The sequence below is a fragment of the Sus scrofa genome, chromosome 12, assembly GCF_054392235.1.
Source record: "Sus scrofa isolate SSC_HxYL_T2T_F1_AM1 chromosome 12, Sscrofa_HxYL_maternal_Yorkshire_Landrace_v2.0, whole genome shotgun sequence".
NCBI classification, from domain to species: Eukaryota; Metazoa; Chordata; class Mammalia; order Artiodactyla; family Suidae; genus Sus; species Sus scrofa.
The window spans coordinates 46,568,335-46,593,910 of record NC_139394.1 but is presented as its reverse complement, the minus strand read 5'-3'; the positions used below and the strand labels follow the sequence as shown (position 1 = coordinate 46,593,910).

Below are 25,576 nucleotides of genomic sequence, written 5' to 3'. Positions count from 1 at the left end.
TAGTTTGGGGACCTGGCTTGCACTAAGTCCCTGTTACGCTGGAGGTGGCCTTCTGTTCCCTCGAGGACACATAGTTCTTCGTTTACTTCACCATGAATTTTTGCAAAGGGCGTTTGCTCCTTTTTCCGAGGTCTGCCATACCCTACTGCAATCGCTGACTTTTCCCTTTATCAGCTACGCCTGTGGGACTTGATATTCTAACTGATAAAGGATATTTTGGACTGGTATCACGGAGCCACATCTGAATAACAAGTTTATGATTAAATTTGCTACCCAAACCTAAGCCCCAGTTACAACCGCATATTTTGTTATACAACAGATTTGCTGTAAGAAAGCTGCACATAAACGTGACTGAACTGAATTACATCTTAAATACGCTGCGAGGGCTCACTCTTTTTTTTTTTTTTTTGTCTTTTGTCTTTTTGTTGTTGTTGTTGTTGTTGTTATTGTTGCTATTTCTTGGGCTGCTCCCGCGGCATATGGAGGTTCCCAGGCTAGGGGTCCAATCGGAGCTGTAGCCACCAGCCTACGCCAGAGCCACAGCAACGCGGGATCCGAGCCGCGTCTGCAACCTACACCACAGCTCACGGCAATGCCGGATCGTTAACCCACTGAGCAAGGGCAGGGTCCAAACCCGCAACCTCATGGTTCCTAGTCGGATTCATTAACCACAGCGCCACGAAGGGAACTCCAGGGCTCACTCTTTAAATCAAAACTGTAGACAATCCTTTCATAAAGTAATACTACACGTGTGGGTTTATGTGTAAATAGGTGAAATTTACACTGTACATGAACGAAATGTTTCTAGGTTTCTAGCATTTAACGCACGGAGGAAGGCGAAGGAGTGCTGCGAGGAGGGCAGCCAGCTGGACACCACGTCTCCTTCTGCTGGATGAGGGCGGCAGAGCGGAGCAAGGTGGGAAGGAATCTAAAAGTAACCGAACTACCAAACTTCAAATAGCTTTTCACTGCGATTCCACTGGGTATCAAAAGAAAAATCCGGACTTTATTTTTATTGTCTATATGCTTTGGCAAAAGGATAAACAGAAACCCAGAGAAGATTCCACCTTCCTCAGTGTTGGCCTTGTTTAGACACTACCTCATGAATGAATGGCGGGAAGGATGTGGAAAGGAAATAAGATGATTATTATATAAATATTAATATTTCCTTATATTAATATATTATATTGACATATTTAATATTAATATGTTTACTATTATTAAACATATAGCAATACATTATATTATAATATATTAATTATTATAATTATATTTATGATCATTTATATATTACGTTCATTAAAATACAATATTCTATTATATTTATTAAATTATATTTATAATATATTGAAATATGAGTACATCAATGTATTTAATATCAATATATTAAATATTATTTATTATAATAATATATTATATCAAGATTATTTATAAATAATATGTGTTAAACAGTAGAACTGATGAAAATGAATCAAAACAGACACATACAATCTTTTTTTTGTCTTTTTGTTTTTTAGGGCCACACCCGCAGCATATAGAGGTTCCCAAGCTAGGCGTTCAATCGGAGCTGCAGCCACCAGCCTACGCCAGAGCCACAGCCACGCCAGATCCGAGCCGCGTCTGCAACCTACACCACAGCTCACAGCAACACTGGATCCTTAACCCACTGAGTGAGGCCAGAGATCAAACCCGCAGACTCATGGTTCCTACTCGGATTTGTTTCCACTGTGCCATGACAGGAATGCCACATACGATCATTTTAAAGAGAAAGAACTTACAGGCCTGAACGTTAACACAGTTTTCAAAAATTTAAAAGAATCCTTTTTGGAGTTCCTGTTGTGGCTCAGTGGTAATGAACCCAACTAGCATCTAAGAGGATTCAATCCCTGGCCTCGCTCAGTGGGTTAAGGAACCGGCACTGCCAGGAGCTGTGGTGCAGGCTGCATACACAGCTTGGATCTAGTGTTGCTGCGGCTGTGGTGTAGGCTGGCAGCTGCAGCTCCAATTAGACCCCTAGCCTAGGAACTTCCATATGCCACATGTGCAGCCCTAAAAAGACAAAATGAACAAACAAAAAAGTAATTTAAATACAGCATTTCAGGTAGCTTTTTACTGCTATTACACTGGATTTCAGAAAACACATCTGAACTTTTTTATTGTCTACATATTTGGCGAAAGTATAAACAGAAATTTATGGAAACTCAGACGTTTTTGTGTTTTTCAGGTCTGTTCTCGAAAGCATTTAAAAATAGCTTCAAAGCGTTCCTATTGTGGCTCAGTGTGTTATGAAGCCAACATAGTTTCTGCGAGGATGTGGGTTTGATCCCTGGCCTCGCTCAGTGGGTTAGGGATCCGGTGTTACATCAAGCTGTGGTGTAGGTCACAGATGTGGCTCGGACCTGGCATGGCTGTGGCTGTGGCATAGGCCAGCAGCTGCAGCTCTGATTCAAGCCTTAGCCTGGTGAAAATGAATCAAAACAGACACATACAATCTGGGAACTTTCATAGGCAGCAGGTGTGGTGCTAAAAAAAATTAAATAAAAATAGGAATTTCAAAGACAATCACAAGGCCCCATTTCTATCACGAGCGGGAAGTCTACTCGTCATGTTTTTATCTGTGACCTGTGGGACCATACCCTGGACCAGTCATCTGGTTTGGCTTTATCTCAGCAGACAAGTGACAGATATTCAAGTTCACAGAGAGTTGGGAGAAGAGAGGTGATCCCTGGAGGGTGACACAGAGGAAAGGAAATGGAAATCCAATTTAAAACCATGATTTTCATGCATCCTTGCAGAGAATATGAACCTCATGAACCAAAGGCAATCAAATGCCACTTAAGCTTACAAAATAGAGGAAGAAAAAAAGGAGGAATCAGGGCAAAAAAAAAAAGAAGGGAGGAGAAGAAACTCAATTTTGGAAGCAAATTTGAGCCAATTTAAGGCAAAACATGCTGCTCTGAATAACTTATAAATGCTGCTAAACTCCAAGAGACAGATGTGAATCAAAAAACCACATGGTATCAGTTATAGAGTGAACCTAAGTTTACTGACTTTCTTTTCTCTTTTTTGGGCCACTTGGTGACATATGGAGTTCCCAGACCAGGCATCAGATCCGAGCAACAGTTGCAACCTACACCACAGCTGTGACATTGCCAGATCCTTAACCCCCTGTGCCACGCCCGGGATCGAACCTGTATCTCAGAGCTCAAGAGATAGTGCTAATCCTTTGATTCAAAGCAGGAACTCCAAGTTTACTGATTTTTAACTCAGCGTTTTCCGGACACCAACCAGAGGGTCTATCAAATTGGAGAATTCCCGGAGTTCTGGTCATGGCACAGGGGAAATTAATCTGACTAAGAACCATGAGGTTGCAGGTTTGATTCCTGGCCTTGCTCCGTGGGTTAAGGATCTGGTGTTGCCGTCGTGTGGGTCACAGACGTGGCTTGGATCTGGTGTTGTTGTGGCTATGGTGTAGGCTGGCAGCTGTAGCTCTGATTCAACCCCTAGCCTGGGAACCTCCATGTGTTCCTAAAAAGCAAAAAGAAAAAAGAAAAAAAAAAAAAAAAAGAGAGAGAAAAGAAAAAAGAAAAAAATCAGAGAATTCCCAACTATCAAGCCTGCAAATGAACTGCCTTTACATCCCCCACAAAGGAAAGCTAAGGCTTAGGTGTTTCCAACACCCAAGGAGATGAGAAGATGCCCAAGATGCGAAGGCTGGACGTGAGCATCCACAGCCTGCAAGAGTCCACTCACGTGCTTCCAGGGGATGCCCTCCCGCTGGTACTCCTCCTGTTCTTGCTTCAGGACCAGCTGGATAAAGAGCTGCTGCAGCTTCTCGTTGCAGTAATTGATGCAGAACTGTTCAAAGCTGCAAGAAGAGGAATCAATGAAGCTCCAACAAATACAAAACGCAAGGACAGGGGTTTAAACCATCTCGCCCGGTTTACCTGTTGTTGTCAAAGATCTCAAAGCCGTAGATATCCAGGACGCCGATGACCGTGTTCTTCCCGTGGATGGTGGCGTCAGACCTCTTGACCTCAATGATATCGTTGATGCGAGAAACGATCCAACAGAAAAGGCGCTCGTATATGGCCTGGAGGGGAAACGACAGCATAAGCTCTGGCCTACTGGGAACCAGTCCTCTGTTTGCATGTGTGCTAAGCTTTATTTTATTTGTATTTATTTATTTATTTATTTATTGTTTTTTAGGGTTGCACCTGTGGCAGATGGACGTTCCCAGGCTAGGGGTCGAATCAGAGCCAGAGCCACAGCCACACGGGATCTGAGCCACGTCTACAACCTACACCATAGCTCACGGCAACGCCAGATCCTTAACCCACTAAGCGAAGCCAGGGTTCGAACCCACATCTTCACAGAGACTATCTTGGTTCATAACCTGCTGAGCTACAATGGGAACTCCCTGCATTTGTGCTAAGTTTTAAATTCCTATTGGCCTCCTCCTGACCAGTCGGCATATCCGTTAATACCGTAAGCTGAAAACGAGACGTGCAGATCCCCTGTTACGCAGCGACGGGACTTATGCAAAACTAAAGTGAACGGGTTGGATTTTTCAAAGATGGTATCGGTCCCTGCATATGTTGTCTTCAGCAACGTCCCTAGGTGGGTGTCTGGGCCCTGTTGTACCAGTAACTGGACTAGTGCCTGGTATGAGCCACTCTACCGCTTTGTCAGAAATGGCCCTTGAGTCCAGCGTTCCCAGAACCTCAGGTCGAGTGGGTTTTTTCCCCCCGATACCATCTATCTCAAATCACCCTCTTTTCCCCATTTCCACCCCGACTTTCCTAGTCCAAGTGGCCACCGACTCCCTCCTGAATTACTGAAATATCCCCTTAACTGGTTTCTTTGCTTCTACCCTTGCCCTGCCCACCGCACCCCAAGATGCACCAGGGCGATCACTTTAAAAGCTCCAATTCGACCCCCAGCCTGGGAACCTTCATATGCCAAGAGCGTGCCCTAAAAAGCCAAAAATAAAATAAAATAAAAATTTCAACCTTGATGTCCTTGCCTCAGCATGAAATCACCCCCTCTCCATTGCACTCGGATACATCTGAATTCCCTCTGAGTGTAAAAACCAAGCCTGAGATTTACAAGAGTTAAAAATGGAACAGGGCGCAACACAAGCTCTTACGAATGGCTGATAAAAAGCTAATAGCACCGAAGAGAAATGTACAGGGATAGACCCAGGCGAGTCTCAGAACTGGTTTGAATACCTTACAAAAATACGAAAAGATGCTCAAATGCCCTAGCAATGAAAACTAAAGTATTAATGAGGCATCCCTGTGCACCCATAAAATCAGGCATTTAAAGTTTAAAAGCAGTGTGTCCTTTGACCTGGCAGGCTCGCTCCATGCTGGTGCCCAAGGAAAGATGGCTGAGGATCTGCAGCCTTGTTTGCAGCGGCCAAGAAAAGGGAACAAGGTGAGTGACGTACAAGGTGGACGGTTAATAAATTACGGCACCCTCACCACACATAGACCCTATGGGCGAGGGGTCCCCAAAGCATTCCTGATGGAGCAAAGCCAAGAGAAGGTGCAAGACAGGGGCCCATGCAAGCGAGGGGTCCTGAGCGTCCTGGTCAGTCATCGTCTGACCTTCTGAGAACGTCTTCCGGCTGTGACTCTCACGGTCACGGGGTGTTCTTGAGACTGTGATGGTTAAAAAGTACCACTATGGCTTCGAAAAGCCGTAACCTACTTTCAAGGAACGTCTGGATCCATCCTCGCAGCATGTCACTAAAAATGAAACTGAGACCCGCACCAGGCTGGGAGATGCCAGAAAACGGAGGTTGGTCTAGTCCCCTGGTTCCTGGCACAGAGCTCTCGAAACTTCCTTGTCATTTCCTAAGCGATAAGAACACAAGACGCCTCTCTTGTTCTGCTATTTGTCTTTGATCCCATCCCTGGCCCAGGGCTCCTGAAACTCTTGTAAAATCTTAAGTGATAAGAGCAGTAGGAGCATCTTTTGTTCTATGGGGGTGACTTGGGGAGGTGGGGGGGGGCCTCGTGTTTCAGGACCGGGAACCAGAAAGACCCAGCTGTGATGTGAAGCTTGGAATTTCCAGCCCTCCCGCTCATCCTCCAGCGAGGGAAGAAGGGCTGGACTTGGAGTTGCTAATCGACGAGGCCCACACAAGGAAACCTCCATAAAATCCCCAAAGCACAGGGTCTGGAAGCCTCCAGGCTGGCCAACGCGTGCACACCTGGGGAAGGTGACCCACCCCATCGCCAGGCGGACAGAAGCTCCCACTCTTGGGGGCGCACCCAGATCCTGCCCTGTGTATCTCTTCAGCGCTGTTGGTCTGTGTCCTTGACCTTAAGCTTTCATAAACGGGTGAACGTAAGCACATGTTCCCCTGGGGTGGCTGAGCTGCTTTAGCAATTAATGGACCCCGAGGAGGAGGAGGTCGCTGCAATCTCCCATCTATAGCTGCTGGGTTGGAAGCACAAGCCATCACCTGTGCTTGTGACGGGTGTCTGAGGGTGCGTGTGCATGTGTGCGTGTGCGTGGAGGGCCGGCTTGCCGGTCCGAGCCCTTCACCTGCGGGATGCGACCCTACCTCCGGCAGACAGCGTTAGAAGGGAGTTCAACGGGGGGACCCCCAGTCGGGGTCCCAGAGAACACCTCCTTCCCCACGATGTTGGCAATTTCGGTATCAGAACCCTTGCCAGGCCGACAGCCGGCAGGTGAAAACCCCACCTTGGCGAAGGCGTCTCTGCCGTAGCTAGCTTCTTGCTCCGTGTGCTGCTTGTCGATAACATCCCGACCCGTGGCCACCGTCCGGTAAAGGAGGGCTTTCTCGACCATGTCCGGCTTGGTGGACAGCAGGTCCGCGATGACAGACACCACCTTGCCGTTTTCGATCAGAGGCGTGTCACCGTCCACGACAAACTTTAAATTCCCCTGCATCAGAAGAGGAAAAAAACAAGACACACCATGTCTGATGAGATTCTGAAACCTGATGTCCGGGGTCTATGTGCCAATTTAAGAGAGAGGTTCAAGTGACCTTGTCGGCAGCGCCTATTTCCCTAAATACATTAATATCTCAACATGTACAAACCTAGGGCTGCATCTAGGTTTTTTCCTTCTCCAGATACTCATCTTTCAATTTTCAGAATACATTTTCTTTCTTCTTTTTTTTTTTTTTTTTTGCTTTTTAGGGCCACATCTGTGGCATATGAATGTTCCCAGGCTAGGGTTGAATCAGAGCTGCAGCCGCCGGTGTACACCACAGCCACAGCAATGCAAGATCCAAGCCGCATCTGTGACCTACACCACAGCCCATGGCAACGCTGGATCCTTAACCCACTGAGTGAGGCCAGGGATGGAACCTGTGTCCTCATGGATACCAGTCAGATTGGTTTCTGCTGAGCCACAACAGGAACTCCCAGCATACATTTTTGATGGATGGAAAGGTTACATTTTTATGTAGGCAAATCTATGAATCCTTAGCTTCAGGGTTTCTCTTTCTTTGGTGTCAGATCATTCCTACTTTGAGGATTTTATGAATATTTAGTATTTTCTTCTATTCCTCATATAGCTTTTTTCCTACATTGAAGCTTTTAATCCACCTAGAAAGTATGTTGGCATGTGGTATAAAGTAAGAGTCTACCTTTATTTTTTCAGAGGGTTAGTTGCTCCAACACCACGCATTGACTAGTCTAGCTTTTCCTACTGGTTTGAACCATCACCTCTATCACATATTAATTTCCACTAAGTTTTTGAGTCTTTTATAAAATACTCATTCAATAAGCCATGAAACTTATTAACCATCTACCAAGTGTCCAGCACATGAACAAATCTTGATTGGTCTGGTGCTAGATTTGGACAGTGAGTTTTAAGGTGCTGATAGTAAACTGCTTTTACTAGCATTTTAAACCTGGTGGAATTAGTCATGCCTCCTCTCCCCCATCCTCTCTATCCTACTATTCTTTTTTTTCTTTTTTCTTTTTTTTTTTTTTTTTGCTCTCCCGCAACATATGCAGTCCCCAGGCCAGGGATCAGTCCAAGCTGCAGGTGTGATCTAAGCCACAGTTGCAGTAACACCAGCTCTTTAATCCACTGTGCTGAGCTGGGGATTGAACTTGCATCCCAGTGCCCCAGAGATGCTGCCAATCGCATAGCACCACAGCAGGAGCTCCCTACTACTCTTCTTTAACACCTGTTATTTGATCTTCTAACACATTTATCGTCCTGGGTAAATTCTAGAATTATGACGTCAACTGAAAAAAAGTCCTTTGGATTCTGAGGGATTACTGGTGCACTGCATCTATAAACTAGCTGAAAGAATGAGATAATTTAGAATATTTAAGTCTTCCTCATCAGGAACGCTTATTTAAGAGATTTTCGATATTTTTCATATAGGTCCTGTGCATTTCTGATTCACTGAGAGGTAAATCTTGCCACCATAAAGTGACAGCTGATTTTCACTCCAGATGTGCTTTCATGCCATCCTTTACCACCAGGTTACACATTCATGATGTTTTCAGCATCTCTAATTAGACAGACAGTAATGAGAGAATTCCCACCCACCGTTTTTCACTTCCCGTTTGGTGTGATGTGTGGACATCAACTGGAAGGTAAGTTGGCCAGTGTGGTCCAGGGTGTTGGCTGCGATGAACTGGCTGTGCTTTTTAGCCAGTCACTTCCAGCCTATAACATGAGACGATCAAAATTCTAGTTCTAGTAACCAGTGATTCTATGTTGCAAACGCCCTTAGAAATTTACGCTGTTCAAAAGATTGTAGCTTATATACCACCGGTGGTCCCATCACTGCTGAATTCTTTTATCCTTGAAATTCACCACTTCACCATCTGACATACCAGGAAGGCAGTGAACTGGAGCCACAGCCTCAAAACCTACAGTGGCTTGGAAAAAAATCCCTCATAGTATTATAAAAAATGATGGAGGAAACTACAGATACAGTAATTTCTTCAAAATGTCAGAGAAATGTGCTCGACATAAATTACTTTTCACAGCTGCAGGGAAAAGACCAAAATCTTCTGAAAACACATTCTAACTCCACAGGGAGGCGATATATTCCAGGAAGCATCCCCACTCACCAAGTGAAGAATAGCAGCCAAAATTTTATACACTGTTTGAATCTCCTCAGGTTTGAAGCCAATTACTTTCATGGCATCAGCTACCACTTTGAACTCCGCAGCATCATTGATAGACGACTAGGAATGAACACAGGACACTTAGGTCACAGGCAGCTCATGTGAACAACAGCATCCCCGACGATGAGACCTTGGCACGTGCAGCCAAGGTCTTGCTGCCCTTGGAGTTAAGTCCCTGAAGACATGACGCCGATCCAGAGAAAATCAACAGGATTTCAGGGGGAAAAACACAATGCAGCAGCCCCATCATGCCTACGTATCTGTGAGAACCCCCAATTAGCACCAGGCACTTTTCTGGAACATTCAGTGAGGGAGCAAGTCCTAGGCTGGCTCAGAGAAGCTCTGTGATGAGTGAAGGAAGTGGCCTGAGATGTGAGACCACAAATGGAAACTCTGACCGGGGGGGCCTCCAAGACACACGCCTGACTATTGCCGTCTGTGGCTTTTCACTGCACAGTGAGTCTTGTCCGTGCTGGGAATGACATGCCCACGCGTGAATGGTCAGGCTTTCTATTCCACGGGCGGGGAAGAGCGGGGGACCCCCAAAGCCAAGTGGCCTGTCTCAACCATCTAGTACGCTAGGAAACGGTCTGGGAGGATAACTTCCCTTTTTGAAGCATTCAGTAAACACTCAGCATGTCAGATCTTCTAATGGGTCAGGGGGATAGGGCAGCTGCCGCAGAATGAAGGCTTATGTCTCCGCCCGAGTGTGTATGTTGAAATCCTAACCCCCCAAGGGGATGGTGTTTGGAGGCGGCGCTGCTGGGAGGTGACTGGGTCTCAGGGTGAAGCCCTCCTGATGGGGTTGGTGCCCTTATAAAAGAGACCCCAGTGACCGTCCCTTGTCCTTCGGCCCTGTGAGGACACAGCAAGAAGCTACCACCTTTGAGCCAGGAAGCCGGCCCTCCCCAAACACTGACTCTGCAGGTGCCCTGATCTTGGACTCCCCAGCCTCTAGGACGTGAGACATCAACACGTGCTGTGCAGAAGCCACCCAGTTTATGGTGTTTTTGTTGTAGCACCTCAGTGGACTAAGACAGGGGTTCCAAGGTGAATCACCTGCCTTGAGGATCTGTAGCCCTCAGGTTGGAAATACAAGCATGTCAATGGAATATATGGTCAAGCAGATGGTAACTGCCTATCTTAGGAGTTTTCCCAAAGCAACAGCTGCTGAGGGCTGATCTCTGCCTTGCGGAGTTTCTCCTCTGGCCTGGACACAAAGCCCTGGCCTGATGCCCACCTGCTAAGAAAGAGCACGGAAAGGGGACCTCTCTGCCTGACGGGCACCTGTTTCTGTGTCTGGGACACCACCAGGCAGGCTCTGCCCTTCCCAGTTCTCTCCTAAGATCCCGAACCTGACTGAGTCTCAACTGCCTCATGGGTACGATGGCATAGTAATAGCTTTCTTACAGGGCTGTTGTGAGAACAGAATGAGAATTTAAATAAAGTACCTCCCTCGTTCCTAGCCCAGAAAAAAGCACTCAATTATCAGATATCACTATTAATTGAGAAGCCGCCACTGTGTTGAGATGGCTAAGAAACCAGACAAAAAGTCTGCCTGTCCTACGGAGGGGGAACTGTCAGCTGCTTCCCTAACAGCCATTCCCCACCCCTACTTCTTTTTCTGGCTGATGGAGCCCTGCTGTTTGTACCCCTCTCTGACTTCTTCAAGATTCGTCTCCCCCAGCCTCAGGAGGTAAATCCTTATTGGTCTAAACTAATCCAATCACAGGGGTCTTACACCTTTACCAAGAGACCCATTGGTCAGCCATCAGCAGGCGATGCTGTTCTGGTCCATAACACATGAGGTTTCCCCGGTTTATCCAGGGTTGTGAGCTAGGGACACTTCCTCTGCCTGTGACTCCCGGAACTGCTGCTGCCATGTGGGGACCACGCAGAAAATCAGTCAAAGCAGACCAGCCAAACCCATGAGGATGGCAGACCTGGAAGGTGGAGAAGCAAACACCTGGATCCCTTTCAGTGTGGTTGGGCACTGATTTAAGCAGCTCTGGGCTACAGCATCTTAGGGCTTCGTGTTCTGTGAACTCGTTAAGTTCCTTACTGTTTTCAGAGACTTTGAATTGGGCCTTAGCTTAGCTGCAACCCAGAGTATCTTAATTGTACATGACTCCTGTATCTTAGGATAGTTAAGCAGAACGATGATACACAGAGTGTAATACTTTAATTATTAAAAGCATTCCATTAATTTCTATTTGTTTACATGGGAAGATATTGGTGATTACACTGTAATATGGTAAAAGGTTTACTGAATTAGGATTTATTGTATAATTCCAGGTATAAATACATAAACTGCTGTTACCAATAATTATCCCTGAAGGGTGGAGGGTGAGTGTGTTTTTGTTGCCTTTTGGTTCATCTTATTTTAGGTTTTGGCTATGATCATCTATGCTTCTTTTTTTTTTTTTTTCTGTCTGCGGCTGCACCTGTGGCATATGGATGTTCCCAAGGCTAGGGTCCAACTGGAGCTGCAGCTGCCAGCCTACACCACAGCCACAGCAATGAGGGACCCAAGCCACATCTACAGTCTACACCACAGCTGTGGCAACGCTGGGTTCTTAACCCACACCAAGGGAGGCCAGGGATCGAACCAGCAGTCTCAAGGATGCTAGCCGGGTTCTTAACCCAATGAGCCACAAGGGGAATGCCTGCTTCTTTGCTTTTATTAGAGAGCAGAAAAAAAAAAAGAAGGGGGAAGAATAGGAATGGAAAAATTCAATGGGGAGCCTAAGCTAAATTTAGCTTTTAGAAGGGTGAACGTTCGTTTAATACTTGCTGTCTGTGAGGGCTCAATATGACCTGGCCAGATGTCATTTGATCAGTAAGACAGTTTAATTAAAAATGAATTTTTTCTTTCAGTGACGGGCTTTTTAAGTGTTGAGTTTACAATAACTTTATACATTTTTAAGCACCTCTGACCTACTCTCAGAAAGCGGGAGTGTTGTCCTCTGTTGCTTTATTTGTTTTCAATTAATTTTCAGCCAAACATCCTGCTCTTGGATGACTATAAAAGTAAAAAACTCATGCAACTTAAATGTCAAACAATGGAAAATTAATTGCAAAACCCTACACATCATTTGCTTTTAGGCATGGCAATAACACTACCACTAAACCAGTAATGCAGGTATAATTAGCTTAAGTTGGAGAGCCACAGTTAAAAAAAGAAACTCCCACATCTCAGATTCTTTCTCCATCCCTCTCTCCCTTCCTCCTTTCCACCAGGCTCAAGGCCTGTGGAAGTTCCCAGGCCAGGGATGCAACTCACACCACAGCAGTGACCACACAGATCTTTTATCCATGAGGCCACCAGGAAACTCCCTGATTCTTTCATTTTATAAGTTCTTTTATCTTCCCTTCCAACTACAAAATGATTTTTTTAATTATAGCAGAAATCTGAAATGTGGAAAAAGCAGAAGAGTACAAATATCCATAAGGTCATCTATCCAGAGTTTTATTTAGTATATTTCCCTCCAATTCTTATTTAGGTATTTATATACCTATTCCCCCCTAAACTGGCTAACACTGCAATTACTATTTTATAACCTACCATCAACAAACTACCATTATTACTAGGACTACTTATAAAATGGCTAGCAGAAACTATGACATACATATCGCAGAAAGCTAATTAGAAATAAAGAGGCAAAAAGATCTGCACATAGATGAGTAAAGGAAGTGGGAAAAAGTGGAAAAAATGTAAAAATAGAAATGTTCCAAGGGTCATAAAACTCTTTCTAGGATACATCAAAATGAATATTTGAAAAAACAGTGAGTGGTGATCTTTGATGTTCATTTTCAATCAAAGGACTCTTAAACTTTCTTTTGTCTTACCTACTTATCTTTGGTCAAATCACAGGGTACCTCCTTTTGGGGTGGATTTCCTAGGTGTTACAATAATTTTAAAGTGTCAAAATAAAAGGAATAGGATTTTAACATTAAAAAAAAAACCCACAAGATCGCAAGAGAGAAAATTCTGTCCTGTCCGATGGTAGTAAAATACAATATTAGTATTAAGTTTTTCAGCAAAGTTATTGAGTCAAGAGTACATTGAACTCTCTGTCCCAAGAATTTAAAAAATAGAAGAGTCATTCATGTGCCTAAAGGCAGGCGGCAAGCCAGATAATTATTTCATGTCCCTTCCAATTCTTTAATTCGATATCTGAGTCATCTCAAAAAGGAAACGCTTACCTTTAGTTGGGCTCCAACGTGGATATAGTTATAGGATGAAAGGGATTTCTGGAGATGCAGAGAATGTAGCATCTGCTCTGAACCTCCTTGGAGTAGCTAAAAAACAGTTAATGAAAAATAAGTTAGCAACTGTACTGGAATCCCCACTCTGGCTCTGGGGGTTAAGAGTTGACAGGGTGTCTGTGAGGCTGTGGGTTCAGTCCCTGGCCTCGCTCAGTGGGCTAAGGATCTGGCATTGCCACAAGCTGTGGCATCAGTCACAGATGCAGCTCGGATCTGCATTGCTGCAGCTGTGGCACAGGCTGGCAGCTGCAGCTCTGATTCAACCTCTACCCTGGGAACCTCCATATGCTGCAGGTATGGCCGTAAAAAGAAAAAAAAAAGTTAACTGTATAGCACAAGGGACTATATCCAATCTCTTGGAACAGACCATGATGGAAGAAAGTATGAGAAAAAGAATGTATGTTTGTGTAGGACCTACCATGCCGTACAGCAGAAATCAGCACAACACTATAAATCAACTTTACTTGAATTAAAAGAAAATAAGTTAGCAAAATACATCGAAATATATACTGGACCCAATACACTACGTATTCTAACATACTGGTAATCTAGCTTTTTTTTTTTTCTTTCTCCATTTTTCTGGGACAACTCACTGAAGAGCCTCCTGTTTCTAGCTTTGAAGTTGGTTTTTTTTTTTTTTTTTATCTTGAAGGGGAATGGCTTCAATCTTTTAAGCAATGGAGAATGTCATACAGGCAGGAGGAAAGTGACATAAAAAGTCTTAGCCCTTTCACAACATTACGAGCATGAAAGGTTCTTGCTTTGGCTGTGCCTGTTTGTAACACAGGAGCCTATGCCCTGTGGCGGTCACCAACTTAAGAGCCCCAGTGCCCAGACAGGATAGGCTTGTGTTTCCAATTCAGAAAGAGTCAGTGTTGCCTCGGAACGAAGAGGCGTCAGCAACTAGTCATATGTTGCATCACACTGGGAACAGCCAGCTTTTTCCCATCAATCTCTGTATCTCAGGGAAGAACAACCAGGTACCATGACTGTCATGCTGAACAAAGTTTGAACACTTTCACCCCCGTGGGTAAAAAGTTACGGATTCTTGGAATGCACAGAACTCTTGCATACTGGGTGGAAAACACAGCAGTTTAGGGAAAACATGGTAAAGTGTCCACAGAAACGCAAACACAACACAGACAAGTCCTTTTATAGACGGCATACATTTTACAAGGCACTATGTTTGAATTCTATTACCCTGCACACTTTGATTTACAGAAAATATGGAACTATCAGATTTTTAAAATTGATTTTTTTTTAAAATGAAAATACCCCGACTTTGTATTCCCATCTCTGGAGCGCCCCCACATGGGACCAAGAGTTTGATTCAAAAATAAGAATGTTAACATACTCAGAGTTTACCCTTTCGCAAGCTTTTAGCGTCATGAGACTGTGACTTCACTGAAAGGAACCCACAGGGGATGCTCAGCAAAGACAGCTGTCTAGCTGGCTAACCACCTGCAAGCTCCTTATCATGGTCACTCCTGGCAAGTCTCTGGAGAAGCTGGTGGGGTGGGGTGTATGCATGCAGGCGTGCATGCGTGCACACGTGTGTAACGGGTCCTGGGCCAATGGAGGCACGAGAGGCACAGGACAGGCTAAAAACATTCATTTCCTGCACACCTGAGCCAACAGTCGATTATCTGCAGAACAGGAGATTACTAACCTGATAGAAAGAATGAAAGCTTCTTTCTCCGGGCTGTTGCACAATCACTCGAGACTAAAGAAGGAGGAAAACAAACAAACAAACACATTAAAATCATTAATCTGAGGATGCACTCCTAAAACAAAACGAGAGCCACGTTCCCAGGGAATCCTGGGCCAAGAGTGCGATGACACGGCCTCAAGACCCCAGGGATGGGACCCCCCTGAAAGAAGACCTCCTCTCCAGGGCTTTCTGGGTAATTTTTGGATAATTCTTTTTACTGTTTAAAAACAGAGTTCCTTAAACGTTCTGAAAACGAAGCTATTTGGTCTTTTTTTTTTTTTTTTTTTTTAAACCTGGAGCCTAAAGATGGAATTCTTTTAGGGGGAGGGAACTGGAAGTGGGGCACAGAGGAAGGAATGCTTAGGGGGGAATATTCTCGACATTCCTTCCTGCTGGTATTTCAAAAACCAATGACTTATAGCCTGTAATAAAGTCTGCTGCACGAGATCCGCCTACAGAGATCTCTGCTTTACATGGTTTCAAAAAGACTGCTCTTATGAGAGGACTCAAAATGTATGTTCATTCCAGGGGATCCTTTTGATTGACCATGTACATAAAGTGAGGCCTTGAAACATTTTGGAAAAAAAAGACGGATAATAACTGGGATTTCCCATCCTTTTCAATGGACTCTGGTAAAACACTATATTTTTAACAGTCTAACTTTAGTTTAACAAAAAAATTTAAAAAAAGATTATACTGCATTCAGCCACCATAAAGGTTGCTGTGGTGTGACTGGGATGGAAAAACCCTTCACTGAGAAGGCACGTCAGTTCCTATCTGAGTACAATTCAAGGCGGAGACTTAACTGGGTCAAGTTCAAGTGTCACTGCAAAAACCAGGTGCATCTACTCAAGATTAGCTAGGACACAACCTCTCTGGCAGTCCCAAGAGGAAAGTGTTTCTGTTTGTTTGTTTGTTTTTGGCCACAACCGAGGCATGTAGAAGTTCCTGGGCCAGGGATCGAACCTGCGCCACAGCAGTCATTTGAGCTGCTGCAGTGACGTTGGATCCTTGACCTACTGTGCTACAACGGAGCTCCCCAAGAGGAAGGTTTTAACTGGAATCTTCTACAAATTGGGCCTATCGTTCACACGGGCAGATAAAAACATATGCTAAGTTTTCACAGACCAAATGCAGTATGTGTCACAATTAGGCTGTAAGATCAAAAAGTACATCTGTGTTACTATAAAGCAAGTGAACAAATAGAAACGAGAAGAAAATGAGATCTCAAAGGCATTAAAATAAAAACACGGGAGGATGTGTACAAAGAGTAGGGCTTAGTCCTAGATGGGTTTTTGTGAAACCTTATCCCACAGCTGACACACATTCATACACCCCGGCTCCATCCCTCAACACCTAAATCTTTATCTATAAAATTTATCGCTTTTCCTAATTTGATGTTCTAATTGCTAACAAGAAGAGAACACAAGAAGAGAACAGCTTATCATAGAAAGTTAACTGAGGAGCAGGAAGGGATGGAGAACAGAATTAAAAGCCACTTGGAGCAATAAAAGAAATTCTATAATTAGTTTTTTTTAAAAAACATTCAGCATTAAAAGACTCATTGATACAGAGAACAAACTGGTGGTTGTCAGAGGGGATCAGGCGGGGGAGCAGACAAAATAATGAAGGGCAGAGTTCCTGTCGTCGTGGCTCAGTGGTTAACAAACCATGAGGACGCGGGTTCGATCCCTGGCCTTGCTCAGCAGGTTAAAGATCCGGTTGCTGTGAGCTGTGGTGGAGGCCAGCAGCTACAGCTCCAATTGGACCCCTAGCCTGGGAACCTCCATATACCACGGAGGAGGCCCTAAAAAGACAAAAAGACAAAACAAGAATAAGAATAAGAATGAAGGAGTTCCCGTCGTGGCGCAGTGGTTAACGAATCCGACTAGGAACCAAGAGGTCGCGGGTTCGGTCCCTGCCCTTGCTCAGTGGGTTAACGATCCGGCATTGCCGTGAGCTGTGGTGTAGGTTGCAGACGCGGCTTGGATCCTGCATTGCTGTGGCTCTGGTGTGGGCCAGCATCTACAGCTCCGATTGGACCCCTAGACTGGGAACCCCCATATGCCGTGGGAGTGGCCCAAGAAATGGCAAAAAGACAAAAAAAAAAAAAAAAAAAAAAGAATGAAGGGGATGCAAAGCAACCTTCTAGTTATAAAAATAAACAAGGTACAGGGATGTAACATACACAGGACCATGATCAAGAATACGGTGGTAACTCTGTAGGGTGATGGACGGTAATTGTCATGTTGTGGGGATCGTTTAAAGTGCATAAACATATTGAACACCTGAAACTAAAATAACCATAATACAAACATAAGCTTGCATGTGAATGATAACTCAAAAAAAGAAAGCTGGGTCCCAAAACAACGCGGCATCCGCAAACATCGCCCTCGGAAATGAAGCGCAGTTTACCTTTTCCAGGAGGTAGTTATTGATATGTCCGCCAATGGGGTCCCCCTTGAAATCGAAGTTGATATCCATGTATTTCCCGAACCTGCTTGAGTTGTCGTTGCGGTTGGTCTTGGCGTTGCCGAAAGCCTCCAGGACGCAGTTGGACTTCAGCAACATGTTCTTCACTCTTTAACACATCAACCAACGTCACTCTCAAAAGGGCTAAAGCCTGGGGCTTTAAGAAACTAGATTTCTTGAAAAGACATTGGAAATATTTCTACAAAGACATGAGCTGTAGCATCAGCATCAAAAAAAAAAAAAAAAAAGTTACAAAAATAAGCAATGAGGTCCTGCTGTGTAGCACGGGCAACTCTGTCTAGTCACTTACGATGGAGCACGAGCATGGGACAAAAAAAGAATGCTACATGTATGTGTAACTGGGTCACCAGGCTGTACAGCAGAACACTGACAGCACACTGTAAACCAGCTATAAGGAGAAAAAATAAAAAATCATTACACACATAAAAAATTACAAACAACCTAAATGTCTACCAGTAAGGATGGATTAAAAATAAATGTTTGTTTTGCAGTATAATAATGAACATATTATCCTTCTGGACATAGAAAGATGTCAAGAATATATTAATGAGAAATTAAGTTGCAAAATAATACACTGCAGGATGTGTGTGTGTGAATGCGTGTTTTTTTGGTTGGTAAACACAAATCTGCAGGGGGCTGCACACTTTACCGTGACTACGGAGGCTGATGGGGGGAGGTAGGTAGGCTGGAATTTCAGGGAACTTTCACATGCTGCACCATGCTGTAATTTTTTAGTTTTTCTTGGAAATGAACATAGTTTATTTACATCAAGGAAAATCTTAAAAAGCGATCTTCTGAAAAGAAAGGATGGGCAATACAGAAAATGACTCCCTTTTTAAACGTATGTGCTTATGAAGCCTGGAACAGTGAAATGCGTTGCATTTGGTCCATGCATCCGAAAAGTGGTCTTGATTCATTTAGAAACTGCGGGTCCTTTTGTTTGAGCTGTGTGGAACCTCTCCACGGGAGCGGGTATTAAAGTCATGCTTTATTCAACCCATGCTCCCTTTACAGAGAACAGTCTCTCCAATGGGTATCTTTTAGCTTCATTCTAGACCTTAGGTCTCTGTTTCTGTTTCACTGACAAAATCCCTCTTATACGGGTGTGGTGGGAGTAACTGCTGCACCACATCCTGCTTCTTCCACAACTACCGTAAATACTGACCCTCCAACCTTATCTCCCCACGGAAGAATGTACACTCTTAAGTGGGACAGGGAAATGGTTTGCTTACGGGAAATAAAGGCAAGTGTCTATAAAATGACAGTAAGATCCGCTCTTAAGAGACGAGAGAATACGATAGGCCTTACTCTCCTATACCAACTGGGTTTAGAAATAAAATGAATTTTGTGCTCAGCCAGACTCCTTCCTCAGCGCTGAAGGACGTGGTTGAAACTTACTTGTCTCCTTGTCCGTGTCCTATGAGATTGCAAAGTCAGAATCAGAATTTGGGATGAGTCACTATTAAGAAAAACACCTCTTCTGACCTGGTGATCCGGCCCCATTAGGATGAAAAGAATGAAGCCCCGTGGGGTAGTCTCGTCCAAATGCTATCCTTTCCAGACCAACCCAGCTTCCTTTCTATTTACAAAACTGAAGCCTGAGATGCATATATGGAGCACGACTCTTCTGTAAATAAACACTGAGCTTCAAAGAAGCAACTTTGGAAAGCTCTTTTTTTCCTCTTCAAAAAGTCCATGCCACATAAGAAAGTCAAGTGCGGCTGCTGTATACCCACATTTCCTACTTTCTTTGTGTTTTCTTAAACCCATCCATTCATTCCTTATATATTTAGTAAGTAAATGCCATGTACCAGACACAACTAAACCCTGGGCCCCAGACTGTGTGCAGAGCACAATCCGGCATGAACCCCTTTCAGAAAAATGAATCAAATTTAGAGTTTCTAATACCAAGGTTCTGGCTTTAACAACGATGGGACAGCACGGATCTGCCTCTCAGATCTGCCCCTTTCCTTTTAGGGGAACTTAGAATGCGGTTTCGAAAAGATGCTGCTGTAGGAGACAGAGCAGGAAACCTCTGAGAGTTGGGACAATAAAGCCTCGGGTTAAAGTAAAACATCGTTGCCAACCACGTGGAACATTGACGGGGCTGCTACAGACCAGAACTACCAGCGGAGTATTTTTCTACTAAAAACAAATGTGGTGTGTGACTGAATCTCCAGGTGTATGCCTGAAACTAACATGATATTGTAAATCGACTCTCCTGCAATTAAAAACGAATGCAGGAGTTCCCGTCGTGGCGCAGTGGTTAACGAATCCGACTAGGAACCATGAGGTTGCGGGTTCGGTCCCTGCCCTTGCTCAGTGGGTTAACGATCCGGCGTTGCCGTGAGCTGTGGTGTAGGTTGCAGACGCGGCTCAGATCCCGCGTTGCTGTGGCTCTGACGTAGGCCGGTGGCTACAGCTCCAATTAGACCCCTAGCCTGGGAACCTCCATATGCCGCGGGAGCGGCCCAAAGAAATAGCAAAAAAGACAAAAAAAAAAACAAAAACAAAAACAAAAAAACGAATGCAGAAATAGAGGGACAGAAATCAGAGTACAGGGACAGCGGGCGGTAAGAGAGTCAAAGGAGTTTCCTTACTCATCAGTAAATGCCCGATGCCCATCAGAGCTTAGGCCTCACGGAGCCAAGACTGCAGAGCAGGTGAAGAGAGGGTTCTTACCTTTCGATCTCGGCTCTCTGACTGGGGTTGGTGATGGCCGCGATATACTGCATGATGTATTTACTGGCTTCCGTTTTACCAGCTCCGCTTTCCCCTGGGGGGAGATTGTGAAAGGCTTATGAACATTACAACTCAAACCGAGAGCAAGCTGATTGTTTTGGCTGTGCCTGAGGCATCAGAAGTTCCGGGACAGGGATTGAGCCCGTGCCTCGGCAACGACCCCAACCACGGCAGTGACGACGCTGGGTCCTTTAGCTACTAGGCTACCGGGGAACTCTCATTCTTCATTTTTGATACCTCAGGATTTCATTCTGGTTTCATCCTATTATTATTTAAAATAATTCTTTGTTGGAGTTCCCTGGTGGTGCCGTGGGTTAAGGATCCAGCACTGTCAGCAAGGAGCAGGTTTGATATCTGGCCTGGGAGCTTCTGCAAGCTGCAGGCATTCCCCACCCCCAAAACAAAATAATTCCCTTTTCATTTGTTTGGGGGTTTTTGGCTGTATCCACAGCATGTGGAAGTTCCTAGGCCAGGGACTGAACCTGTGCCACAGCAGCAACCCACACCACTGCAGTGACAACTGCGGATCCTTAACCCACTGTGCCACAGGAGAACTCCTATTTAAAATAATTCTTGTTACATTTTATCCAGTAGTTTTGCGTGACTGAGATGGAAGGACGAACTTCCCATGTCAGTTGTGTCTACACAACAGACCAGAAGTCCAGTCAAATGTAATATATAATGGGTAAATGAACCAAGACGAGCAGATGGTCAGAAATGAAAGAAGGAGTTCCCATCGTGGCTCAGTGGTTAATGAATCCGACTAGGAACCATGAGGTTGCGGGTTCAATCCCTGGCCTTGCTCAGTGGGTTAAGGATCCAGTGTGGCCGTGAGCTGTGGTGTAGGGTGCAGATGTGGCTCGGATCCCATGTTGCTGTGGCTGTGGCGTAGGCTGGCAGCTACAGCTCCGATTGGATCCCTAGCCTGGGAACCTCCATATGCCGTGGGAGCAGCCCTAGAAAAGGCAGAAAGACCAAAAAAAAAAAAAAAAAAAAAAAAAAGAAATGAAAGAAAAGCGCTGGCATTTGGTGTCTGTTACATTGTTTCTCCTATCAAATTAGTTAAGTTTCTGACTTCAAAAAAAGATCTAATCCATTATTTGGACCCTGAGCACCCAGCAAGTTCCATATGTGTCAACCTCCGAGGCAGAGGGGACTCAAATACCGGATATCACGATGCAGGTGTCTTTGGATCGCCTCTTCATTGCCTTGTAAGCAGCATCGGCAATGGCAAAAAGATGCGGCGGTCTCTCGTACAGCTCCCGCCCTTTGTACTGCTCAATCGTGTCTCTCCCATAGATGTTCAGCAGCCTGTAGGGATTCACCGAGACAACGACTTCCCCGATGAAGGTGTAGATGCGCCCTTTTTCGAATCTGCGCAAGAGCAAGAGAAAAGGAAGATGGCGCTGTGGGTGTACCCAAAGGCTCTTTCCTTCCCGTGAGGCTCTGATTTCCAAGAAAATCCAAATACCCCCGGGAGCAATTTCTCAATGGACTCATCTCGGTTCTGAGTTTACTTGGACAGAGAAGGCTTGCGGCTCTGTCTCTTGGAATGCTGCTTGTAGAAAAGACCAGTAGGGGTTATAAGCCAAGAGAGAAGAAAGAATTTAATTTTTTTTGGAGTCGGGAGATTTCCTAGTTCCAAAATAGAGAAGGGTAATAAGGGGGGGGGGGAATAAAAATAGTCGGAGACAACCTGAGAAGTCTAGCAGGAAAAGACACAGAAAGTCAAGCAGCCCTTAAAATCCATTTAGTCAGATTTTCAGGTGTAAAGAAAATTGTCCAAATACATTTATTTCTTCTCCCTCTTGAAATCCCACTAAAGTGTCAGTAAAGGAATAGAAACAGTCAAATCCACACCAGAAAGAACAGTAGAGGAGACACTTCTGGCAGAAATCAAATGAAAAAAAAAAAAAAGACTGCCTAATATTCCACGGTGCACATATAGTCTTATTTATCTTTCCCTTCTATTGCTATGAAAAATACTATAGAAAATCGAGGAGTTCCCACCATGGCGCAGCAGAAATGATTCCGACTAGGAACCATGAGGTTGCGGGTTCGATCCCTGGCCTTGCTCAGTGGGTTAAAGATCTGGCATGGCCATGAGCTGTTATGTAGGTCACAGATGAGGCTCAGATCTGGTGTTACAGTGGCTGTGGTGTAGGCTAGAGGTTATAGCTCCAATTCGACCCTTAGCCTGGGAACTTCCATATGCTGAGGGTGTGGCCCTCAAAAAGTCAAAAGACAAAAAAAAAAAAAAAAAAAAAAAAAAAAAAAAATTCCTAGGAATGAGAGAGCTGGTTGAAAGGTATGTGCATTTTACACAACATGGAGTTCCCGTTGTGGCTCAGCAGGTTAAGAACCCAACTAGTATCCATAAGGATGCGGTTTGTTTCCCGGTCTCGCCCAGGGTGTTAAGGATCCCGCATGGCTGTGGGGTAGGCCTGCAGCTGCAGCTCCGATTTGACCCCAAGCCTAGGAACGTCCCTATGCTGCAGGTGCAGCCCTAAAAATTAAAAATAAATAAATAAATAAAAAGTCTAACATGATCCTACCACTCACACATATAAAAGGCTAAAAATCCACCTTGCCTATGATTTGTAGGTATAACTCTACATAAACATATTCTGTAAATGATTAGAAAAGCATGGAAAAATATGGACGGTTGCGTGCTATGTTTTACGTAACCTTTTATACATATAGTCGGGGGATGAGGAGGAAGTCTTCGTGGGCAGCTGGAAGGAAAAAAAGCCATGGGAACTAAGAAAACAATTAAAACAACAACCACCCAGCATACAGGATATGGCTGCAATTGTGCAAAATTATGTATCTATACTGGCAAAAGAAAAAAATTCAATATAAAATTTTAGAAAACTCATATACAGTTCCTATTGACACATGAACTCACACATACAAACACGTGTATGAACCAGAGTGAGGCCAACCCCTGAATGGATGTTTCGGCGCAAGTGGTGGCCGCTGCTCACTCCACCTGCTGGGAGGCACAGGTAGACGGGGCTCACTTGCAAGAGCTGGAAGGAGGGAGTGCCAAGATGGGAACATGCTGGTCCGAGGACAGGGGCCGTGTCTCTGGGCACTCTTGCCACAGGGGCAGTGCGGCAGAAAAATAACTAAGGCGTTGGAGACTTAGAGGCAGGAAACTTAAACTCCCTTTACATTGGAATAAAGGCTGTTGGTTATCATTAGGAGTGGAAATAAACATGCTGACAATGTCACTAATAAAACCAAGACTTTTTATCAGGAAGTTAGTGTCTGTTTAAGCAAGAGCTGTTGCCACATTTTTCCTTGTGGTTTTCTATGCATCTTCCCTACTGGGGAACAGAAAGTTTATTCCGTAGCGAAATGCACCAGCCCTGGGCGCCTTGACACCTGGGTCTGAAGGCTTAAGAACAGAGAGAGTGTGAAAGCTGCTTAACCACCATGTATTTCAGCATCTTCACCTGCAAAATGGTGATAATTATACTCTTCCCTCCCTCCAGCACTGAGTAAGTACTTTGGGAAAAAAAAAAAAAAGGCAATTAATCTTATGTTCACTTATGTTCTGTGTGAGGGAGATTTTTAATAAGTGATTTTATTTTATTAACCTGGCTACTAAACTCACAGCAATCCCTACGCTTGAGGAATGACTGCCATGATCACAATCTGATTCCCTGCCTCAGCTGTCAGTCAACACAAAGTCACCAGCTGCATGTCTACATAACTCACACTCAAAGACCCACAAAAATAAGAAAAAGCTCAGATGCACGGCCCAAGCCTTTCTGGCTTAACTTGCAAATGTGAAGGACGTACTCAACAGATACCTTCAAAGATAAGAATGGAAAGGACAAAATTCTTTAGTTTAAAAAAGCAATGGCTCAAACAACAAAAAGAAGAAGAAGGGTGTTAGGGGGAAAAAAAATTACCTCATGAGTCTGGAACTCTGTGACTAAGAGACAGCAAATAACGTGTGAGATTAGAATGTTGTTCTAAGATTCCAGGTCTGGCCAATCATGTACTTTCATTGAAATTCCATGTTATTTCAAATAGAATGTTTTGTTTATCAAAACTTCGGAGCATGGCGTTTATAAAACATGATGTATAAAGCCATCCAATGCCACAGCTATGAACTTGGAGCCGCGGCAAAGGCTCAACAACACAGGATATTCAAGACAACGTTTTCAGCAAAAGTTTGGTTAATTCAAGATGAAACTTTCAATTTGGTTAGGTCTTACGATCACCGCTAGAGGGTGCCAACACTCACCTTAACACCAACCCAAGCTTTCCATCTGCTTTGGAAAGCCTTGGGGTATGAAGCAAGCAGCCAGAGCAAAGCGCACCTGTTTGGTTCGCCTCTAGGAGGAATGGCAGTAATTATCCTAGATGACACATGGGTGATACCATCTCTTACAGGAAACCAAGGGAGGCATTTATTTCCATGACCTCTGTGTGAAACCTCTTATGACAAACTTTTTTTTTGGGGGGGAGGGGTGTCACACCTAGGGCATGCGGAAGTTTCCAGCCCAGGAACTGAATCTGAGCCACTGCTGCAACCTAGACCACAGCTGCAATGTAAGAGCCTTAACCCGCGGTGCCAGGCCAGGGATCAAACCTGCGCCTCCGAAGGGACCCGAGCTGCTGCAGTCAGGTTCTTAACCCGCTGTGCCACAGCGGGAGCTCCTAATTTTTATCATTCATTCTGCATATCTGAAATATTTCCTATTTCATAAATTTTATAATTCCTTACTTTTATAATTTCCTTAATTTTATAGTTCCTTAATTTTATAATTCCTACTTGGTGCCATACACTGGGCCTGACTCTGGGCGGTAAAAAAGGAATAAAAACACGAAGCGTTATAAATAAATAATAATATAGTGCGTTAGCGTAAGATAGTAAAAGCGTGTGCCACGACGGCAAAGATGATCACGACGAACTCCTGTGGACGAGGAACCCTCAGGGGTGTTACACAAAGAGCAGGGCCCACGGCTCTCCTGTTGATCTGGCCCCCACGTTTCTCTTCACTGACGCCCCTAAGTGCTCACAGCATTTCCACCCGTCAAACCCACTCCCACCCCCAGCCCACGTCACTCCTGCTCTCACCTGAATGAGCTATTTAGAGTTCCCAAGGCCACCATGCCTTGGTGGCTTGCCCCTGGGGTCCATTCTGCTTAGAACTCCCTTCCCCACCTTGCCTCTTCCTCCCCCGTCTTTATAAGCCCCAGCATC

The 25,576-nt window shown here is 44.6% G+C and overlaps 1 protein-coding gene across 11 annotated transcripts in view; it reads right to left on the bottom strand.

Moving 5' to 3' along the window:
* The window catches only part of MYO1D (myosin ID), a 368,579-nt gene that overhangs the window by 248,194 nt on the left and 94,809 nt on the right, over positions 1-25,576 (bottom strand). For all 11 annotated transcript variants that reach the window (XR_014821396.1, XM_021067447.2, XM_084985190.1 and 8 more), the window contains exons 2-10: positions 21,518-21,726; positions 20,293-20,386; positions 17,533-17,698; positions 15,076-15,129; positions 13,344-13,439; positions 9,081-9,197; positions 6,718-6,921; positions 3,948-4,093; positions 3,754-3,868 (exon numbers count right to left, since the gene is read on the bottom strand). Coding sequence is in view for 10 of the 11 variants with exons in the window: in XM_021067447.2 (XP_020923106.2) it covers positions 3,754-3,868; positions 3,948-4,093; positions 6,718-6,921; positions 9,081-9,197; positions 13,344-13,439; positions 15,076-15,129; positions 17,533-17,698; positions 20,293-20,386; positions 21,518-21,726 (1,201 nt within the window). In the remaining variant the exon portion in view is untranslated. The remainder of the gene's footprint in view (positions 1-3,753; positions 3,869-3,947; positions 4,094-6,717; positions 6,922-9,080; positions 9,198-13,343; positions 13,440-15,075; positions 15,130-17,532; positions 17,699-20,292; positions 20,387-21,517; positions 21,727-25,576) is intronic.